Genomic DNA, 17,558 nt, shown 5'->3' with positions numbered 1-17,558 from the left:
GGAGGCGCACATGAAGAGGGCTTCGGTTTGTGGAAACAGCCAAGGGAGAGGGAGTTAAAAGGAGGAGGCAGGAGATGAAGCTATCTGGATGTTGGTGTTTCCTATCTGTACATGTACGTGTGTGCCTGTACATGTGCATGCGTGAGTGGAAGGACATGAGTAGAGGGAATAAAAGGAAGCGATACTAGGCGCTGGCGGACCGACCGAAATTTCAGCCTGTCACCTAGCAGCCACCCGATGCGCCTCCTTACAGTTGTTGGATATCCCCAATTGTTCTTATTTCTTGTTGTCAACACATGGAGAGAAAAACTCCAACTCCAGCAACGCGAGTAACTATGCCCCTGGGCAGCGGGCTCTCCGCTGAGGGAAGCAGCACTCCCCGGCTTCCCCTCGCTGCGGCACTCGTCGGAGCTCCCCCTCCTCCTCCCCTCCCCCCCCCACATTTGCAGCGTGTAGTCCAGCCCCCCAACTCCTTCAGATCACGCTGTCGTATCATCACATGACCGCAGTGCAGTGCCGCAACGTCTCCCGCACCGCCGGTTTCCCTGCATACATCTCATCCAGCCACTGGCCGACTCGCCCCGCAGCAACCCCCTGCCATTATCTCATACTGCTCGTCGCCATGGGAACCATGCATGGATGTAGCAAAAGCCTTCGCTGGTCGTAGCAAAAGGCGAAGGTGGCTGCAGCAAAAATCATCTCGCTGCCATCTCGGCTGTAGCTCTGCCATGAATGGACGTAGAAAAAATCCCGCCGATTGTAGCAAAAGGAGATAACGGTTGTAGCAAATATCAGCATCGCCCACCCATCATAGGTCACAGCTCTGCCATGAAAATAGATGTAGCAAAACAACGGACGGTCGCAGCTGAAAACGTCACTGTCGTCACGGGGTCGTAGCTCAACCATGGATGCATGTAGCAAAAGCCCTGGCCGGCTGTACCAAAAAGCTTTCCTTATCATATGGTTGAAGCTTTTTTCATCTAAGATTGGAGCATTATGTGCCAATGGTTGTAGCTTTCCTGGATTGGAAGTGCTAGTTGTAGCTTTCTCTATAGCCGGATGAAGCTTTTCTACCTAGGGTTTGTAGCTATTTTGACAGTGGTTGCAGCAAGAAGGGGATGTGGCGGTTCCAGCATTTCCTCCACTAGTCACGCACAAACGCTCACCGCTGGTCGCTGCCCCCGTCCATCGCCATTGCAGCATGCGTCCCAGGCGACATTGCAGCTCGCGTGTGCCCAGAGGTGGGGGTGCTTCAGAACGGGAGGAAGGATGCGTTGGTTGTGGTTGTTTTCTCAGCCCGCGGTGGCTTGCCCTAGCAGTGGGCGGTGGTGGGTGGTCTGTAGCAGCAGCGCCAGGGTTCATGGAGGTCGAGGAGGGGGAGCAACTGGAAAGTAGAGAGTCGCGGGAATGGCGGAGAAGGAAAAAGAGTCTGCTTATTGATAAGAGACGAGAGGTGGAAGAAGAAGATAAGGTAGAGGAAAAAAGAAGCAAACATGGGCATACGATGTTGTGGGATCCAACGCTGCGTGTGCGGCCGGCTGAAAACTTAGCCGGTCCGCCGGCACTAAACTTTTACCAAAAAGGAAGGGCAGCCGTCAAGGATACATGTGTTTCTTCTCTGTACATTTTTCCTTATGTGTAATGATGAGTACGTGAGAAGGGTTCAGCCACAACCTGGGGGAAATGGGCTAAGGCCCAGGTGGAAAGGAAATAGAGAATGGGAGAGAAATGAAAACACATTGGGTTAGGCCCATGCAGTTTGGGGGGAAAAAGTGGGCTGATCACATGGAAGAGATAGATGTGTTGGGAAATTCTGCCAGAGTTTGAACGAACAAACAAACTAGATTTTTCTAATAGAAAAATCTAATATAAGGAATAAAAGATCAGCAAAATCAAATGAAGTTCCAAAAATACAAAAGTCAACAAGAAGTGTTGGAGGGTTCGTGGTCCTTCCGGATTAAACTCCCACATGCGGAGAGGCCTACGCTGGCATGGCAGAGCTCGGCGGACTAGCATTACTTGAATCACATCGACAAGATCGATGTCCTTCTCAAGGAGGGTTCGGATGCGGCTCTGTAGAGTCTGCACTTCATCAACTGATCCCCAGTCCAGCCCCTTATTGATCCATGATGCAAGCTGTAATGGAGGGCCGAAACGGAACGCAGGTATAGCTGCCCACTTGGTACTACGGGGTTCCGTGATGTAAAACCACTCTCGCTGCCATTGGTTGGAAATTTTGGTGAAAGAGCCTTTTGGCCAAAGAGTGTCAGTAAGCCTGCTTACTACAGCACCGCCACACTCCACCTGTTCCCCGTCGACTACCTTCGGCTTCACACTAAAGGTCTTGAGCCATAGGCCGAAGTGTGGGGGGATTCGGAGGAAGGCCTCGCACGTGATGATAAATGCCGAGACGTGGAGGAGAGAATCCGGAGCTAGATCGTGAAAATCTAGTCCATAATAAAACATTAGCCCCCGGACAAAGGGGTAGAGAGCGAACCCTAGCCCTCGGAGGAAGTGAGATATCAATACAACTCTCTCGCCGGATCTGGGGGTCGGAATAACCCGTCCTTGAGCAGGAAGCCTATGGGGGATCTCCGCGGTCAGGTATCTGGCCGCTCGAAGCTTTGCGATATCCTCCTCTGTAACAGAGGAGGCCACCCATCGACCTTGAGGGTTGGGTCCGGACATGATGGGGAAGCTTGGAGCAATGAAGTCGAACCTTGGGTGCTAGAACTCGAGGTTGGCAAGGCTGAGGAGAGGTTTGGCGTAAAAAGACAGCTCTTGGTTACTTTATAGAGGCACCGGGTATTGAATGCCTCCTCCTGAGCTTGAAGACTTGTCTATTCCTAAGGAATCTTTCCAACAGAACGGTTGGGTTACCCACGCTCATATTGATGAGAATCCCGCAATAAGGGGACATGATCTTTGCTTCGATAGGACGTGCCAATAACAACCACGCCTCGAAACATGGAACGGCGGGATAGGAAACGGGTCAAAATAAATAACAGGGCGAGCGTGACATCGCGTAATAAAAATTATTATCAACAGATTGGACTCATAAAATACTATACTCTACGGCTGTGGTACTTTTGTTGCAGGTCCGGACACTATCGTTTCGTCCGAAGACTATCCTAAAGTATTCGGAAAGGGGAATCCGCCTTGCAATGCCGAAGACAATCTGCGCACCGTACACCTCGTCATTGAAGCCTGGTTCAGGGGCTACTGAGGGAGTCATGGACTAAGGGGTCCTCGGGCGGCCGGCCTATTTGACATGGGCCGGACTAATGGGCTGTGAAGAAACAAGACCGAAGACTCTCTCCTGTGTCCGGATGGGACTCTCCTTGGCGTGCAAGGCAAGCTTGGTGACCCAATATGAAGATTCCTTTCTCTGTAACCGACCTTGTACAACCCTAGACCCCTCCGGTGTCTATATAAACCGGAGGGCTTAGTCCATATAGAAAAATGATGATTATCGTAGTCATACAGGCTAGGGTTTTAGGGTTTAGCCATCTCGATCACGTGGTAGATCAACTCTTGTAATACTCATATTCATCAAGATCAATCAAGCAGGAAGTAGGCTATTACCTCCATAGAGAGGGCTCGGACCTGGGTAAACATCGTGTCCCCTGTCTCTTGTTACCATTGACCTTAGATGCACAGTTCGGGACCCCCTACCCGAGAACTGCCGATTTTGACACGACAGTCACAAACTAGTAATGATCAAGAAGTGATCCTGAACTACTTACATTGAGATATAACCCTACTGTGTTCTCTTCTCGAACTCACTCAAAAAGAGACGGTCACGGTTACGCAAGCGGTTGGTGTATTTTAATTCAGATATGGTATCAAGTTATCTACAACCGGGTATTAAAAATTCCCATCTGCCACATAACCGCGGGCACGGCTCTCAAAAGTTTAATCCCTGCAGGGGTGTCCCAACTTAGCCCATGACAAGCTCACGATCCACGAAGGCAATCCTCTATCTCGGAACACCCGATCACACTCGGGATCCCAATGCACAAGAAATTTTGACAATGGTAAAACAAGTCCAGCAAGACCTCCCGACATGCCGACACCCTAATAGTAGCCGTGCATATCTCGTCTCAGGCCATGATCGGATTGGCTAAGTTTCCGGCTGGCACACCCGTTGGTGGCCCCAGCTACTGCCGTTTTGGACCAAAACTCATGAGGAGCACTGGCCCGGGGGGTTGATTAAGTCCTTGGGGTCCGAAAAGTACCTATGCAAGTTTTTAGTTGTTATTAGGCAAATGGTAAAACCAAGGTTGGGCCTTGCTGGAAGAGTTTTATTCAAAGTGAACTGTCAAGAGGGGCTTATAAACCCTCACCGTGTTTGGGACACAAAATCAAGGACCATAACATCCGTATGATGGAAACTAGGGTGGCAAGAGTGGAACAAAACACCTGGAAAAAGGCCGAGCCTTCCACCCTTGACCAAGTATATAGATCCATTAATTAAATAAGAGATATTGTGATATCCCAAGATATCCATGTCCCAACATGGAACAACCTACAACTGCACCTGCAACTAGCAACGCTATAAGAGGGGCTGAGCAAAGCGGTAACATAGCCAAACGACAGTATGCTAGGATGGTGGAAAAGGTTAGGGGCTATCATGGCAATTTGGGAGGCTTGATAAACAAGTGGTAGGTAGCGCGACATAGCGATAGCATCGAGACAATTAGCAAAGCAAAGATAGTAGTGAGATCCAAGATGACAGTCATCTTGCCTGAAATCCTGCTAGGAAGAAGATCGATTCCATGAAGAAGACAAACCAACGTAGTCGAACAAATCCTCACGATCGCAACGAAACAGGAATTATCGAGAAGAAGCACAACCGGAAAGAAGCAAACAATATGGTAAACACAAAACACATAAACATGACATGATGACCAACCAATTATGATGCATGACAAGGCTGGAAGATGCTACTCATGGCAAGAGATGATGCATACAAGAACAACACATCAAAGCAAGTTTAAATGAGGCCAGAAACAACATATAACAATTCCGGAGACTCCCCATATGCAAATTCCTAAATTGGTACTGTTCTGAACAAAACATTAAGTTAAAGTTGTTAAATAGCAAGTTAAAGTTCACCAAGATGATCTACGCGTCATTCTAGTCAAGTTACATATAAACTTCATTTAATTCAGAGCTATGGCCTAGAAGATATGAGCTAAATAAGTTAAACATGGCATTGATGCAAATGCAAGCAAAACACAATCACAAGCACTCCAAAACATGGATGCAGCATGTCATGATGAAACTACATGCAAAACCAAGCAAGTTTCATATAGAGCATGCTCCAAACGGAGCCACGGTTCAACACATACACTCAATACAAGTTTAAAGAATAAGCTGTCCAAAACAGCAATTAGGCATCTTACAAGCACCATAACAACATGCTACAAGAATAAGATAGGCACAACATGATATGCACTTAAAGTATAGATTACATACTTTGAATAACATCAAGGTACAAGTTAATAGGCATCATGATTAATCCAATGAGATCAAAGCAAAAGACAACTTTATAACACAGATTATGACTTAGTGAAAAACAGGGCATACATGTGAGCAGAAATAACATGTTGACATGTTGAAGGCATGAAACAAACATGCTATAGCGCAAGATCATGGCAAACAAAAGCATGGCATTAAAGCACAGGTTAAACACGGAAAAACATTATTCCTAAGCATCTCCATATAACCTCTAGATTAATGGCATTCATCAAGACAAGATTGCAAGTTATAACAGATTCTCATACTTGGTGAAAAATAGAGTAAGGCTGAAAACAAATTCATGATGCATACTTTGAGACAACAAAAATATATGCTACAGGAACATTACATGGCACCAAAGGGCAAGGAAAGCATGTAAAGGTAGAGCACTACAAAACATGATCACTGAGCTACTACTAGAAAACACTAGAACATGCTCAAAACATCATGGCAAGATTGCAAAGGATAACAGATTCACAGACTGGAATTTAGTGAACATGGCAGAAACAGCGACAAGTAGACATGTTTGCAAGCTTAGTTAACTCAAAATAAAGCATATCATGGCAAGTGAATGTAACCAACAGGAAGAAGGCATATTTGTAAAGCTACTCATGGCAAGAACATGGTCATAGGATGCATAGAACACTAGCTATTCACATGGCAAAAATGAACTTACTGAAAACAGACTGACAAAAACATTATTTAGCAATTTGAGAGCATGAAAACAACAAGCTACAGTAGGCGATAATTTCAAAAAAGGGCATGGATGGATAGAGCATGACAAGATCTACAAAACATCCTTACTTAGCATCTCCATATTACAGATGGATTCACTTGTAGCATCAAGGTAACATAGAAACATAATGTAGCAGATTCAGACTTAGCAGAAATCACCAAGTCACTGAAATCAGCAACAGCAAGTACCGTACTTTGCCTACTTGTGCTAGTCACCACAGGGCACATAAAAATACATGGATTGCACCACTGTAAAGATGGCATGAATATGCTTCTAAAATATGTTGACATGATGCTTAAAAGGCGAACACACACAATTCTATGAAAAAGACAATAGGCAAGTTACTGCAGTTTTCAGCAGATTATATAACTTAGCACTTTTGCAATGACGATTAAGGCATCAAGATAAACAACAATATACATGCAAATGAAACTAGAAAGTAGAGCACTCAGAGATGAACATTTTGACATATCATACACGTAAAACGGAGCAATATGCATGAAGTTATGCCATGATGAAGATGCACACATAATGCTGCGGATCTGGGACTTGGAAGAAATTATACATGCGAAAGTCAACGGGATGAGGTGGTGTGGGGCGAGGGGATCCTGGATGCGGGCGACGTTTGTGTCGGCGTCTTGGGAACGGGGTGCCCAGACTTCCCTGCCTGCGGCCCGTGAGTGTGGCTCCATCAACGGCCTGACACGGCCCATCTTCAGCAGCAACAACTCAAGACCCTCGCGAGGGGCCGAGTCTCGTGAGGTGGACGACACCAAGACCTCCTGGGGGCAGCCTCACTAGGCTGGCTCCCGAGGAGCGGAGATATCTATGCAAGGGGCACCTCGCGAGGTTCACGTGATGTGAGCCATGACGACCCAGGCCAGGCGGGCGCCAGCGGGCACAGTGTACCAGTTTCCTCTTTGGTGCTAAGGAGGCAAGTGCAGGCGAGGAGTCCCAAGGCATCAGGCAAAGGTTTCCATATCGGTGCAACAAGACCAAGACCAGCAGGACGGAGGTCATCGCGGAGCCCACAGCAGCGTCACCACCAGAGCCTTTGGCAGGCGAAGACTACTTTTGTCAGGATAGCTTGTACTAGCTGTCCCCCTTCAAACTTGGCTGTTGTGGGATCCCTTCCCGCCTAAACATTTGGGAAGAGGACCAAGGCCACTATAAATAGGACCTAGCCACCACCATGGGAGGGGAGATGGATCATTCAGATCACCCACACACTCACCAGCTCATCGAGTTCAAGAACATCTCACCTCCTGAGGCTATTCATCCATTGTATTAGTTCGTCCTCAGCCCCCCGAGGCAATCCACCATACACTAGAGTAGGGTATTACACCGCGAGGTGGCCCGAACCAGTATAAACCCCTGTGTCTCTTGTTCTTTGGATTTGTCAAGCTAGGTCATGGAATCGTTGAGCGAGCGAGCTGGGGAGAGAGTGTTCTTCGTGTGCACCCCAGAGTTCAAACCTCTCAAGGGTTTGCAGGAACCCGTAATCCGACATTGGAGCGCCGGGTAGGGGTGCGTCGGAGCTCTGCCTCTCCGCTAGTTCCGCCCCTCCGCCCGCTTCGTCTCTCCGTTCGGCTCTCATGGTAGGTGCCGCCCCACCGGCTGGATCGACGGGCGTGCGCGGAGGCGCCATGGGCCTCCGGGCCTTCACCCCCGCCTTACGAAAGGTGCAGTGGCTGCACAAGTTCAAGCCGGATATGCCGCCTAGCTACAATGGCGCGGTGGATCCAGCAGCCTTCCTGCTGGTGTACAAGGAGGCTGTTCGGGAAGCTGGAGGCGATGACAGGGTGATGGCCAACTGGTTTCCCATGGCCCTAGTTGGCGTGCCGCGTGCCTGGCTTCTCAACCTGCCAGGATCCTCTGTGGCCTCCTGGGAAGAGCTGCACGGTCTCTTCATCGCGCACTTCGCAGCACCAGTGCCCCTCATCGTTGTAACCATCCTCGGCGGCTCGCAGGCACTGCCCTTGGATCGCCACGTCAAGCAGTTCTTCCGCCAAATGGGCGCCGCCTCTGTGTAGTAGGGACCTTCCCCGGGATGGGCGACGCCCAAGGCCGACCTCACTTCGACTCAAGGGACCATCTGGCGACCACTGCTGGCTCGGGCGGACTCCCGATGCTTTGCACACCCACCATCTACAACGTGGCGGTAACGAAGAGCCTCATGGACGGTGGGGCTGGCCTCAACATGCTCCGCGGAAGCTTTCTGTCGGCGTTCTGGGAACGGGGTCCCCGGACTTGCTTGCCTGTGGCCCGCGGCGTGGCTCCACCAACGGCCCTGTACGGCCCATCTTCACCAACAAACACTCAAGACCCTCGCGAGGGGTCAAGACTCGCAAGGCAGACGACGCAAGACCTCCTCAGGGGTGGCCTCACCAGGCTGGCTCGCGAGGGACGGAGAGATCAAGGCAAGGGACACCTCGCGAGGTTTGTGTGAAGCAAGCCATGACGACTGGAGCCAGGCGGGCGCCAGCGCGGCAGTGTCCTTGTTTCCTCTTTGGTGCTAAAGAGGCCAGCGCAGGCGAGGAGTCCTGAGGCATCAGGCAAAGGTTTCCATATCAGTGCAACAAGACCAAGACCAGCAGGACAGCAGGACGGACGTCACCATGGAGCCCAAGACGGCATCACCAGCAGAGCCTTTGGCAGATGAAGACCATCTTTTATCAGGATAGCTTGTACTAGATGCCCCCCTTCAAATTGGCCGTTGTGCGATCCCTTCTCGTCTAATATTTCAGGAGAGGACCCGGGCCTCTATAAATAGGACTAGCCACCACCGTAGAAGGATCATCTCATCTTGGACCAGATCCATTCCACTAAAGCCACCACACTCACCAAGCACAAGAGCAGCTCTCCTCAGGAGGCTGTTCTTCCCTTGTAACTGTTCATCCTCAGCCCAAGAGGCAATCCACCACACCACACTGGAGTAGGGTATTACACCACATCGGTGGCCCGAACCAGTATAAACTCTTGTGTCTCGTGTTCTTTGGGTTCGTTGAGCTAGGCCATGAAATCATGGAGTTTGCGAGCTAGAGGGGGAGAGATCTTCATGCGGATCCCAGTGTTCGAACCTCAAGGGCTTTGCCGGTACCCGAAATCCAACACTTTCGGCTTGCTCCACGTGTTGCACGGCCGGCTCCGTCACACTAAGCCCTTCTTTGGAGTTGGTAGCGGTTCCACCAGCCCCTAGGGCAGATCCGCCTCCCAGTCACATTCGGTACTCGCGAGAACTACCATACCGAGCTTATCGACTTCGACATCGCTCGCATCGGCCTCCCGTACAACGCCATCCTCAGGTACCCAGCCCTGGCTCAGTTCATGGCAGCAACTCACCCTGCCTACAACCTCATGAAGATGTCGGGGAGCAACGGCGTCCTCACCGTGGCTGGAGACACCAAGGAGGCCCTGATGGCCCTCAAGCTCGCCTTCAGAGTCGCGGCGATAGCGCACCCCGTAAGAGAATCAGCACCTCGGACCCAGGGGCTGCGCCGGCGATTAAGAAGCAATTTTTCTCTCAAGATCGGGCCAAGACGAAGCAGGTGCCGGTCGACAAGGACGGGTCCTCAGGAGCCACCTTTCACCATATGTGCCGACCTTACCCCGAACCAAGAAGAGGCATTGGTGAACTTCCTGCGTGTGAATAAGGAGGTATTTTCCTAGGAGCCTAAGCAGCTGGTCAGGGTCCGGAGGGGGATAATCGAGCATCACCTAAGGGTGTGCCCGAATGTGCGCCCGGTGAAGCAGAAGGCGCAGCGACAGTCCACAGAGAAGCAGTCCTTCATCGTCCAGGAGACCCACAAGCTGCAAGATGCAGGTGTCATCCGCGAGGTTCGGTACCCGGAGTGGCTGGCGAACTCGGTCGTCGTGCCCAAGAAAGGCGGGAAGGAGCGCATGTGCATTGACTTCACCAACCTCAACAAGGCCTGACCTCAAGACCCATTCCCACTTCCGCGCATTGATCAGATCGTTGACTCCACCGCCTAGTGCGACTTGTTGTGTTTCCTAGGTGCTTTCTCAGGTTACCACCAGATCAAGATGGCAGTGGAGGACGTAGAAAAGACGCCTTTATTAACCTCGTGCGGGGTGTACTACTACACCTGCATACCGATTGGGCTACGTAATGCTGGGGCGACCTTCCAGCGGCTGATGCACATCGCTCTAGGACAATAGCTCGGGAGGAACGCTGAGGCCTACGTCGATGACATTGTGGTGAAATCTTGGGAGGCAAGGACCCTCATTCAGGATCTGGAGAAGACTTTCGCCAGCCTGTGCAAGGTAGACCTATGGCTCAACCCAGAGAAATGCGTATTCGGCGTCCCCTCCGGCAAGCTGTTGGGTTTCCTCATGTCGCACAGGGGGATCGAGGCAAACCTGGAGAAGTTCAAAGCAATAGAAGACATGAGCCGGCCGTAGACTCAAGGAAATGCAAAAACTCGCGGGCTGCGTAACCTCACAGGGGCGCTTCATCTCCAAGCTGGGGGAGCACGCACTCCCGTTCTTCAAGCTGATGAAGAAGAAGGGCCCGTTCAAGTGGACTTCGGAGGCTGACATGGCGTTTCAAGACCTCAAGAGATACCTAACCAGCCCATCAGTGATGGTGGCGCCTCGTCCTCTCGAGCACCTGGTACTTTACATGGCCGCCACACCTCATTCCTCTAGTGCTGCGCTAGTGGCCGTCCGAGAAGAGCACCAGGCCAAGAGCCTACTGCACGATGTTGCACATTCGATCGGGACGGTGCGGCACCAAGACGGCGCCCCTGAGGCCACAGCGGCGCCAGCAGATGACCAAGCTTCAGAAGACAGCGCTCCTGAGGCTGCGGTAGCCCCGATGGGCAACGAAGCTGCTGAGGTCCCACGGCCTCATGAGATCCCGGACTCCACCGACGCTTCCGCCCCAGTCGAACACCCGGTGTACTTCGTCAGCACAATGTTACGAGATGCGCGGGCGCGCTATCCCATGTCGCAGAAGCTTCTGCTCGCGCTTCTCGTGGCCTCGCACAAGTTGCGCCACTACTTCCAAGGCCACCAAATCAAGGTCGTCTCAGCTTACCCGCTGGAGAGGGTACTCTGAAGCCCCAATGCAGTGGGGAGGGTCACCGGGTGGAACATCGAGCTGCAGGACTTCCATCTGGAGTTCAGCACCACCAAGGTCATCAAGGGAGCCATGCTCGCCGACTTCGTGGCGTAGTGGACTGATGCTCCAGGGCCCGAAGCAGGTGAGGATCGGTCTCTCTCGCCAGGGAGAGAAGCACCAGACGGCTAGGTCATGTACTTCGATGGTGCCTTTGTGCGCCAGGGCGCGGGGGCTGGAGCTGTACTCATCTTTCCCACCCAGGACAAGCTCTACTACTTTGTGCAGCTCTACTTCCAGCGGGGTGAGAAGGTCTCCAACAACATCGCGGAGTACGAAGGTTTGATCGCCTGCCTCAAGGCTGCGGCGGCCTTGGGAGTGAAGCGCCTCACCATCAAGGGCGACTCTCAGCTCCTCGTCAACTTCTCCAACAAGGTGTACGAGCCGAAGGACGAGCACATGGACGCATACCTCACGGAGGTACGCAAAATGGAGAAGCAATTCTTGGCCCTGAAACTACAGCATGTGCCCCGCCGCACAAACAAGGAAGCCGACGATATTGCGAAGAGGGCGTCTAGGCGCCAGCCACAAGAACCCGGCGTCTTCGAGGAGCGGCTCTTCAAGCCTTCAGTGGCCCCTCCGGCTGCGGAGTCGCCACCGCCTCAGGAGGAGCTTCCCCCGCCACCAACCTCAGGAGCCCCAGCCCGCGGCCCGACCTCAGGAGTGCGCCTGCTCCTCGCACTCGAACCCCAGGAGGGGTGTTGGACTGAAGAATTCAAGGCGTACCTACTGCAAGGGACCCTGCCGGAGAAGGAGGAGGACGTGGAACGCGTGGCTCGGCAAGCTACAGCCTACTGCATCCGGGACGGTGAGCTATACCGAAAACGACCGAACAAAGTTTCCTTGCGATGCGTCTCCAGGGAGCAGGGGTGTGAGCTGCTAGCCGACTTACATGGACGAGACTGCGGACATCACTCGTCATCACGCACCTTGGTGGGCAAGGTGTTCCGCAGCGGATTCTACTAGCCCACGGCACTCAGCGACGCAACCGAGCTGGTGAGATCCTGTGAAGCCTGCCAGTTCCATGCCAAGAAAATCCACCAGTCTGCTCAGGGCCTCCAGACTATCCCACTCCCATGGCCATTTGCGGTCTGGGGGATGGACATCCTAGGTCCATTCCCTCGAGCACTTGGGGGCTACCGCTACCTCTACGTCGCCATCGACAATTTAACCAAGTGGGCGGAGGTGGAAGCTGTGCGCACCATCCCATCCGGCTTCGTAGTCAAGTTCATCAAGGGCCTCGTGAGCCGCTTCGGAGTCCCTAATCGCATCATCACCGACAACGGCTTGAAGTTCACTAGCAATCTCTTCAAAACATATTGTGCTAATCTTGGAACGCAGATGTGCTATGCCTCAGTGGCACACCCCAGAAGCAACGGCCAAGCTGAGCGTGCCAACGCGGAGGTCTTGAGAGGCCTCAAGACAAGGACCTTCAAAAAGAACCTCGAGGCCTGCGGTAGGGGCTAGCACGATGAGCTCCAGTCCGTGTTATGGTCCATCCGCACCACCGCCACCAAGCTAACGGGCGAGACTCCATTCTTCCTTGTCTACGGAGCCGAAGCGGTTCTCCCTCACAAGGTCAAGCATCGGTCCACACGGGTCTTGGCGTTTGACAATGCATGTCAAGACGCCCTGTGGGGGATGGACCTCGTGCTGGGGGAGGAACGCCGCCGCCAAGCCTCACTCAGAGCGACAAAGTAGCAGCAGGCGCTACAGTGGTACCACTGTCGCAGCGTCCGCTCCAGGACGCTCGAGGTGGGCGATCTCGTCCTGAGGCGGGTGCTCTCTGGGGAAGGGCTGCATAAGCTCTCACCCATGTGGGAGGGCCCGTTTAAGGTTGCCCGCATCTCCAAGCCTGGCGCCGCGCACCTGGAGACGCAGGACGGGATCCCCATCCAGAACGCCTGGAACATCCAGCACCTCTAAAAGTTCTACCCATGAAACAAGGCCTGGTGCCTGTGAAGGTCTCCGCTCGTGACACTCTCACGTAATAATGAGTGGGCATGTACACGCCCCGTAGACTCCGGAGTGCCGCCCTCAGGCCTCGGGGGCTCCCTCCCACGTCCTAGTGGCAGCACTTAGCTCCGCGCTGGTGAGAAGACTAGACTAGGTGCCGGATGCGGCTGTTCATTTGCTTTCTGTAGTTGGTTTGCAACCTTTTAGTTAAATTTGGAGTTCTTGCATTTATCGATTGCTTGGTTGAGTCCCCTTTTCCTCTACTTCTTCGCTCGCTTCTTTGTTTTGTGTCAGGGAGGACGGCAGTTGCCCGACGCTCTCCCTCGTGCACCTCATGCGGGGGCTGGGCAGGTGTGTGCATGCGTGGGGATAGCCTAAACCACAGACACACCTTGTTAAAGCCCTGTCGCCCCAGAGCTTCGGCTCCCTTGATCTTCGCGAGGCGCCCTCGATTGAGCTCGTGATTGGCGCACCCTCCTAAGTCTGTGCCCCACGGGTACCGCGACGTGGTGCACTAGGCCACGATTAGCCCATGCCTGAGGGCTCGCGCATAGAAGAGAAAGGCACCCAACAGATGTCCTAACGAATTCTGCAGCTTTGTGACGCCTCCCAAGGTCAACGGCTCCCGAGTCAGTAGCAAGGAGGCCTCACTAGATGCCAGAAGGCGCGCCCTCACGAGACAGGAAACTACCCGGGCGTATCAAGCTAAGTTATCCCTCTACGTCTATGTGGAGCACGAAAGTCACAACACAACACAGAAATGGTAAACATACCATAGCGACATAAAAATCACGGTTCATTACACGTCCTCGCAGGGCCCGATGCTTGTTTTTTGAAATGCAGGAAGAAAGGGAAGGACGAGCAAAAGCGGCGCACACAACTGCGGCAGCTCACGAGGGTCAGCTCCCAGCCCCCCCCTAACTCAGCCGGAGCCCTCCTCGTGCTTCACCGGAGCACGGCGACGGGACGACCCGCCATCGTCCTCAAAGCGAGCCCGGCGGCGTGGCGGCTGGTCATAGCCGCCGCTGCTGGATCTCTCGCTAGAGGAGGAGCCGCCACCACTGGTCTAGCCACGGCCGTCGCCAAGGGTGAGCTCGCCCTCGGTGTCATCGCGGTTGTCGTCAAGGCCAAGCTCATCGTCGCTGCCGCTGTCCTCGGGGTAGCACCCTGCACGGCGACCATCTTCCCCAAATACCATCACATAGAGGGTCGCGATGTCGTTGTGCTTGATTTGGAGGGTGCACCTCCTTCTCAAGCCGCGCGCACAGGCAAATGGCCGCCAGCCACGGGCTAGGGCCATGTTGCCCGCGGCGGAAATCGCCACCGCGGCCCATGAGGCCTTGCTGTAGCAGCCATCCACTTGCAGCCAGAAGATGTCGAGACCCGCGGCTAGCAGCTCACCGGCGAAGGAGCGCGGAAGCGGAAGCTGGACCACACGACAAACTCCGGGAGCACCTCTGCTGAATGGAAGCGCGGCCGAGGAGGCCGGTCGACCACGACGCGCCTCCCCACGGCGCAAGGGCTGCTCCGCCTAGAGCGGCCCCCACCGTGAGAGGAGGCACTGTTGTGGCCACCAAGGACGACGCCGGTCCCTGGAGCAGTACGGCTACGCCCCCGAGGAGCCACAATAGTGGTTGCAGTGTGCTTAAGGGGGCGGCCACACCCCCTCTTGGGCGGTGGCGAGCCGGACCCTTCTTGGCAAGCCTTCCCTTTCTCCGTGGCCGAGAACCTCTTCGTCGACGCCATGGGGTAGCGGCAAGATGGCGAAGCTAGGAGGAAAAAGAAGGAGCAATCGGTAAGAAGGCAGAGATGAGCGAGGGGGCTCCTCCCCTCTCCTCATTTATAGCCTGGGGGAGGCCAACCGCCAGCCTCCAAGATCGGGCGTAATGATGACTTTCTTCTGCATGCAGCAGGGTCTCGTCAAGTCAAACGGTTGCCGAGGCGGCATGGGGAAGCAGAGGCTCCCACGTCCCATCAATCGCCACGCGTCAACCAAGGACGCAGGCAGTTGGTGTCAGGACCCCGATCCTAAGTCACACCGATCTAGCATGTAACACATCATATCACTTTGTGGCCTCACGCGGTATCCCCACGGGTGCCACCTTACCTGGCCCGGGACCGTTTGCGCCTTTTGGCTCACGTATATGATAGTGTCGCTAGCATCCATATGACAGAGAACCTGAGCCGACATGACTAGTCATAAACCCAAAGTGGCACTAACTTACAGGGACAGGCATACATGACCCAGCAACGAATGTGTCGGTCATCAACGTATGAACCCAAGTCGTAGCAAGCTACAAGGACTTAAAGGAACAACGCGTGGCATTTCCCCGAAGGGACGGACACAGGAACAAAGAAGGACACATGACGGCCAGCCTAAGTGTTTCGGAGCAGTAACAAGCTACCATGGCTTAGTGGAAGCACTAGGAGACATTTCCCCATAAGATAGGCTACCAATAATAAACAACTAGGTTGTCGGATTCCAGACATACCAAGCATTTCAAAATCATACACACAATATGCTCGATATGTGCAAATACAGCATGGCATCACAACAAAACTCTACGACTCAAAGTATTCATTCATTAGGCTCCGAGGAGCCAGATATTATAAAACATGGGTCTGATGACCCAACATTCAAGTCATACAAGCAATAAGCACAGGCGGAAGCATAAACATGTCTGAGTACAGACATCTAAAAAGAGAGAAGGCTAGTAAGCCTATCTATCTACAAGACCCTCCAAAGGGTACAAGATTGTAGCTGAGGTAATAAGCTAAACGTCGAAGTCCACACGAAACTACTAGTCAGACTGAAGTCTCTCTGCAAAAACATAAATTAAGCAAACGTGAGTACAAATGTACCCAGCAAGACTTACATCAGAACTGGCTACATATGCATCAGTATCAACAAAGGGGTAGTGGAGTTACTGCAGCAAGCCAGCTTTGACTCGGTGGCTATCCTGAACTATGACTCCAAGTAACTCTTTTGAGGTGCCACACACAAGTCCACATATTCACCATATCAATACACCACTATGGATCCGCTCCGGTCTCCCTACGAGAAGGCCATCCATAGTACTCACGCTTATCTAGCGCATTTTAGAGTATCCACTTTCACTTGTCTATGAACTGTATATGCAACCTAGAAGTCCTTTACCGCGGACGTGGCTATTCGAATAGATCATTTATGACCCTGTAGGGGTGTACTTCCTCACACATGTTTCCACCACTTAGCGTCTGCACACGACATGTGCTCGGCAGACTTCAAGCGAAAGCCGACGTGGGTGTAGACCACGACCTGACTAACCACACAAGTCCCTAGTCCAGGTTTATCGCCTATTCAGGTTCCATCTGAAGGGAGTCCGGCCGAGGTTTCCACTTACGGCCCCGAACGATGTGTGCAGGGTTCCCGGGGCACCAAACGAGCGACTCGGTACACCGGGCCACGTGCCTACCGCATCACAGCCCACCCCTCGGGTAAGTGCTGCGCACGGCCTCTAGCATACTACAAACACCAGAAACTACTTGCAACTCCTGGACAGAGGATAGGGGCGGTTAATAAGTCGAGTGGGGTCATATTTCAGGGCCCAACATGTGGTAGTAGTTGTTCATGGATCACAAACACAGAACTTAGTTCCTAAGGACGGCTTCAATGAGACAACCCACCATGTACTCCTACATGGCCTCTCACTGCTACCTTTACCAAATCGTGTTCACACACTTAGCTCTCAGTAGTAGGACATGCTCACCACATTCCAATTCATCCCTGATGAATCGGACCTGACTCAACTCTAAGCAGTAGCAGGCATGACAAACATGCATGAATGAGTAGGCACATCAGGGCTCAAACAACTCCTACTCATGCTAGTGGGTTTCATCTATTTACTGTGGCAATGACAAGTCATGCAGAGGAAAGGGGTTCAACTACCGCAACATGTAATAGTTGAATCGTTGTTGCCCTAATGCAGTAAAAGAGAGCAGGAGCAAGAGAGTGGGATTGTATCGGAATGAACAACGTCTACTGAGAGGGGACAAACACCGGCAACAGAGAAAGAACACAATCAATGCAATGCGACAATGTGATGCATGATCATGACATGGCAATATGATGTGATTTGAGCTAATGCATCTAGCAACTAGATTAAACGAAGTTGGTTTGAATCAAAGATTCAAATTCAACTCCATATGTGAAGATTCAAGTGT

General features: G+C 52.5%; 1 protein-coding gene across 1 annotated transcript; it reads left to right on the top strand.

Annotated features, from left to right (window-relative positions):
- The first annotated feature begins 11,798 nt into the window (after nt 1-11,798).
- On the top strand, nt 11,799-12,365 carry LOC147979376 (uncharacterized). The gene has a single exon (XM_087515173.1). It carries the CDS (start codon nt 11,799-11,801, stop codon nt 12,363-12,365), a length of 567 nt encoding a protein of 188 aa, XP_087371299.1.
- Nucleotides 12,366-17,558: the final 5,193 nt, after the last annotated feature.

Source organism: Triticum urartu, chromosome 3A (genome assembly GCF_056163025.1).
Source record: "Triticum urartu cultivar PI428250 chromosome 3A, HENAU_Tu73, whole genome shotgun sequence".
NCBI classification, from domain to species: Eukaryota; Viridiplantae; Streptophyta; class Magnoliopsida; order Poales; family Poaceae; genus Triticum; species Triticum urartu.
This window is presented reverse-complemented; position numbering and strand designations above follow the sequence as displayed.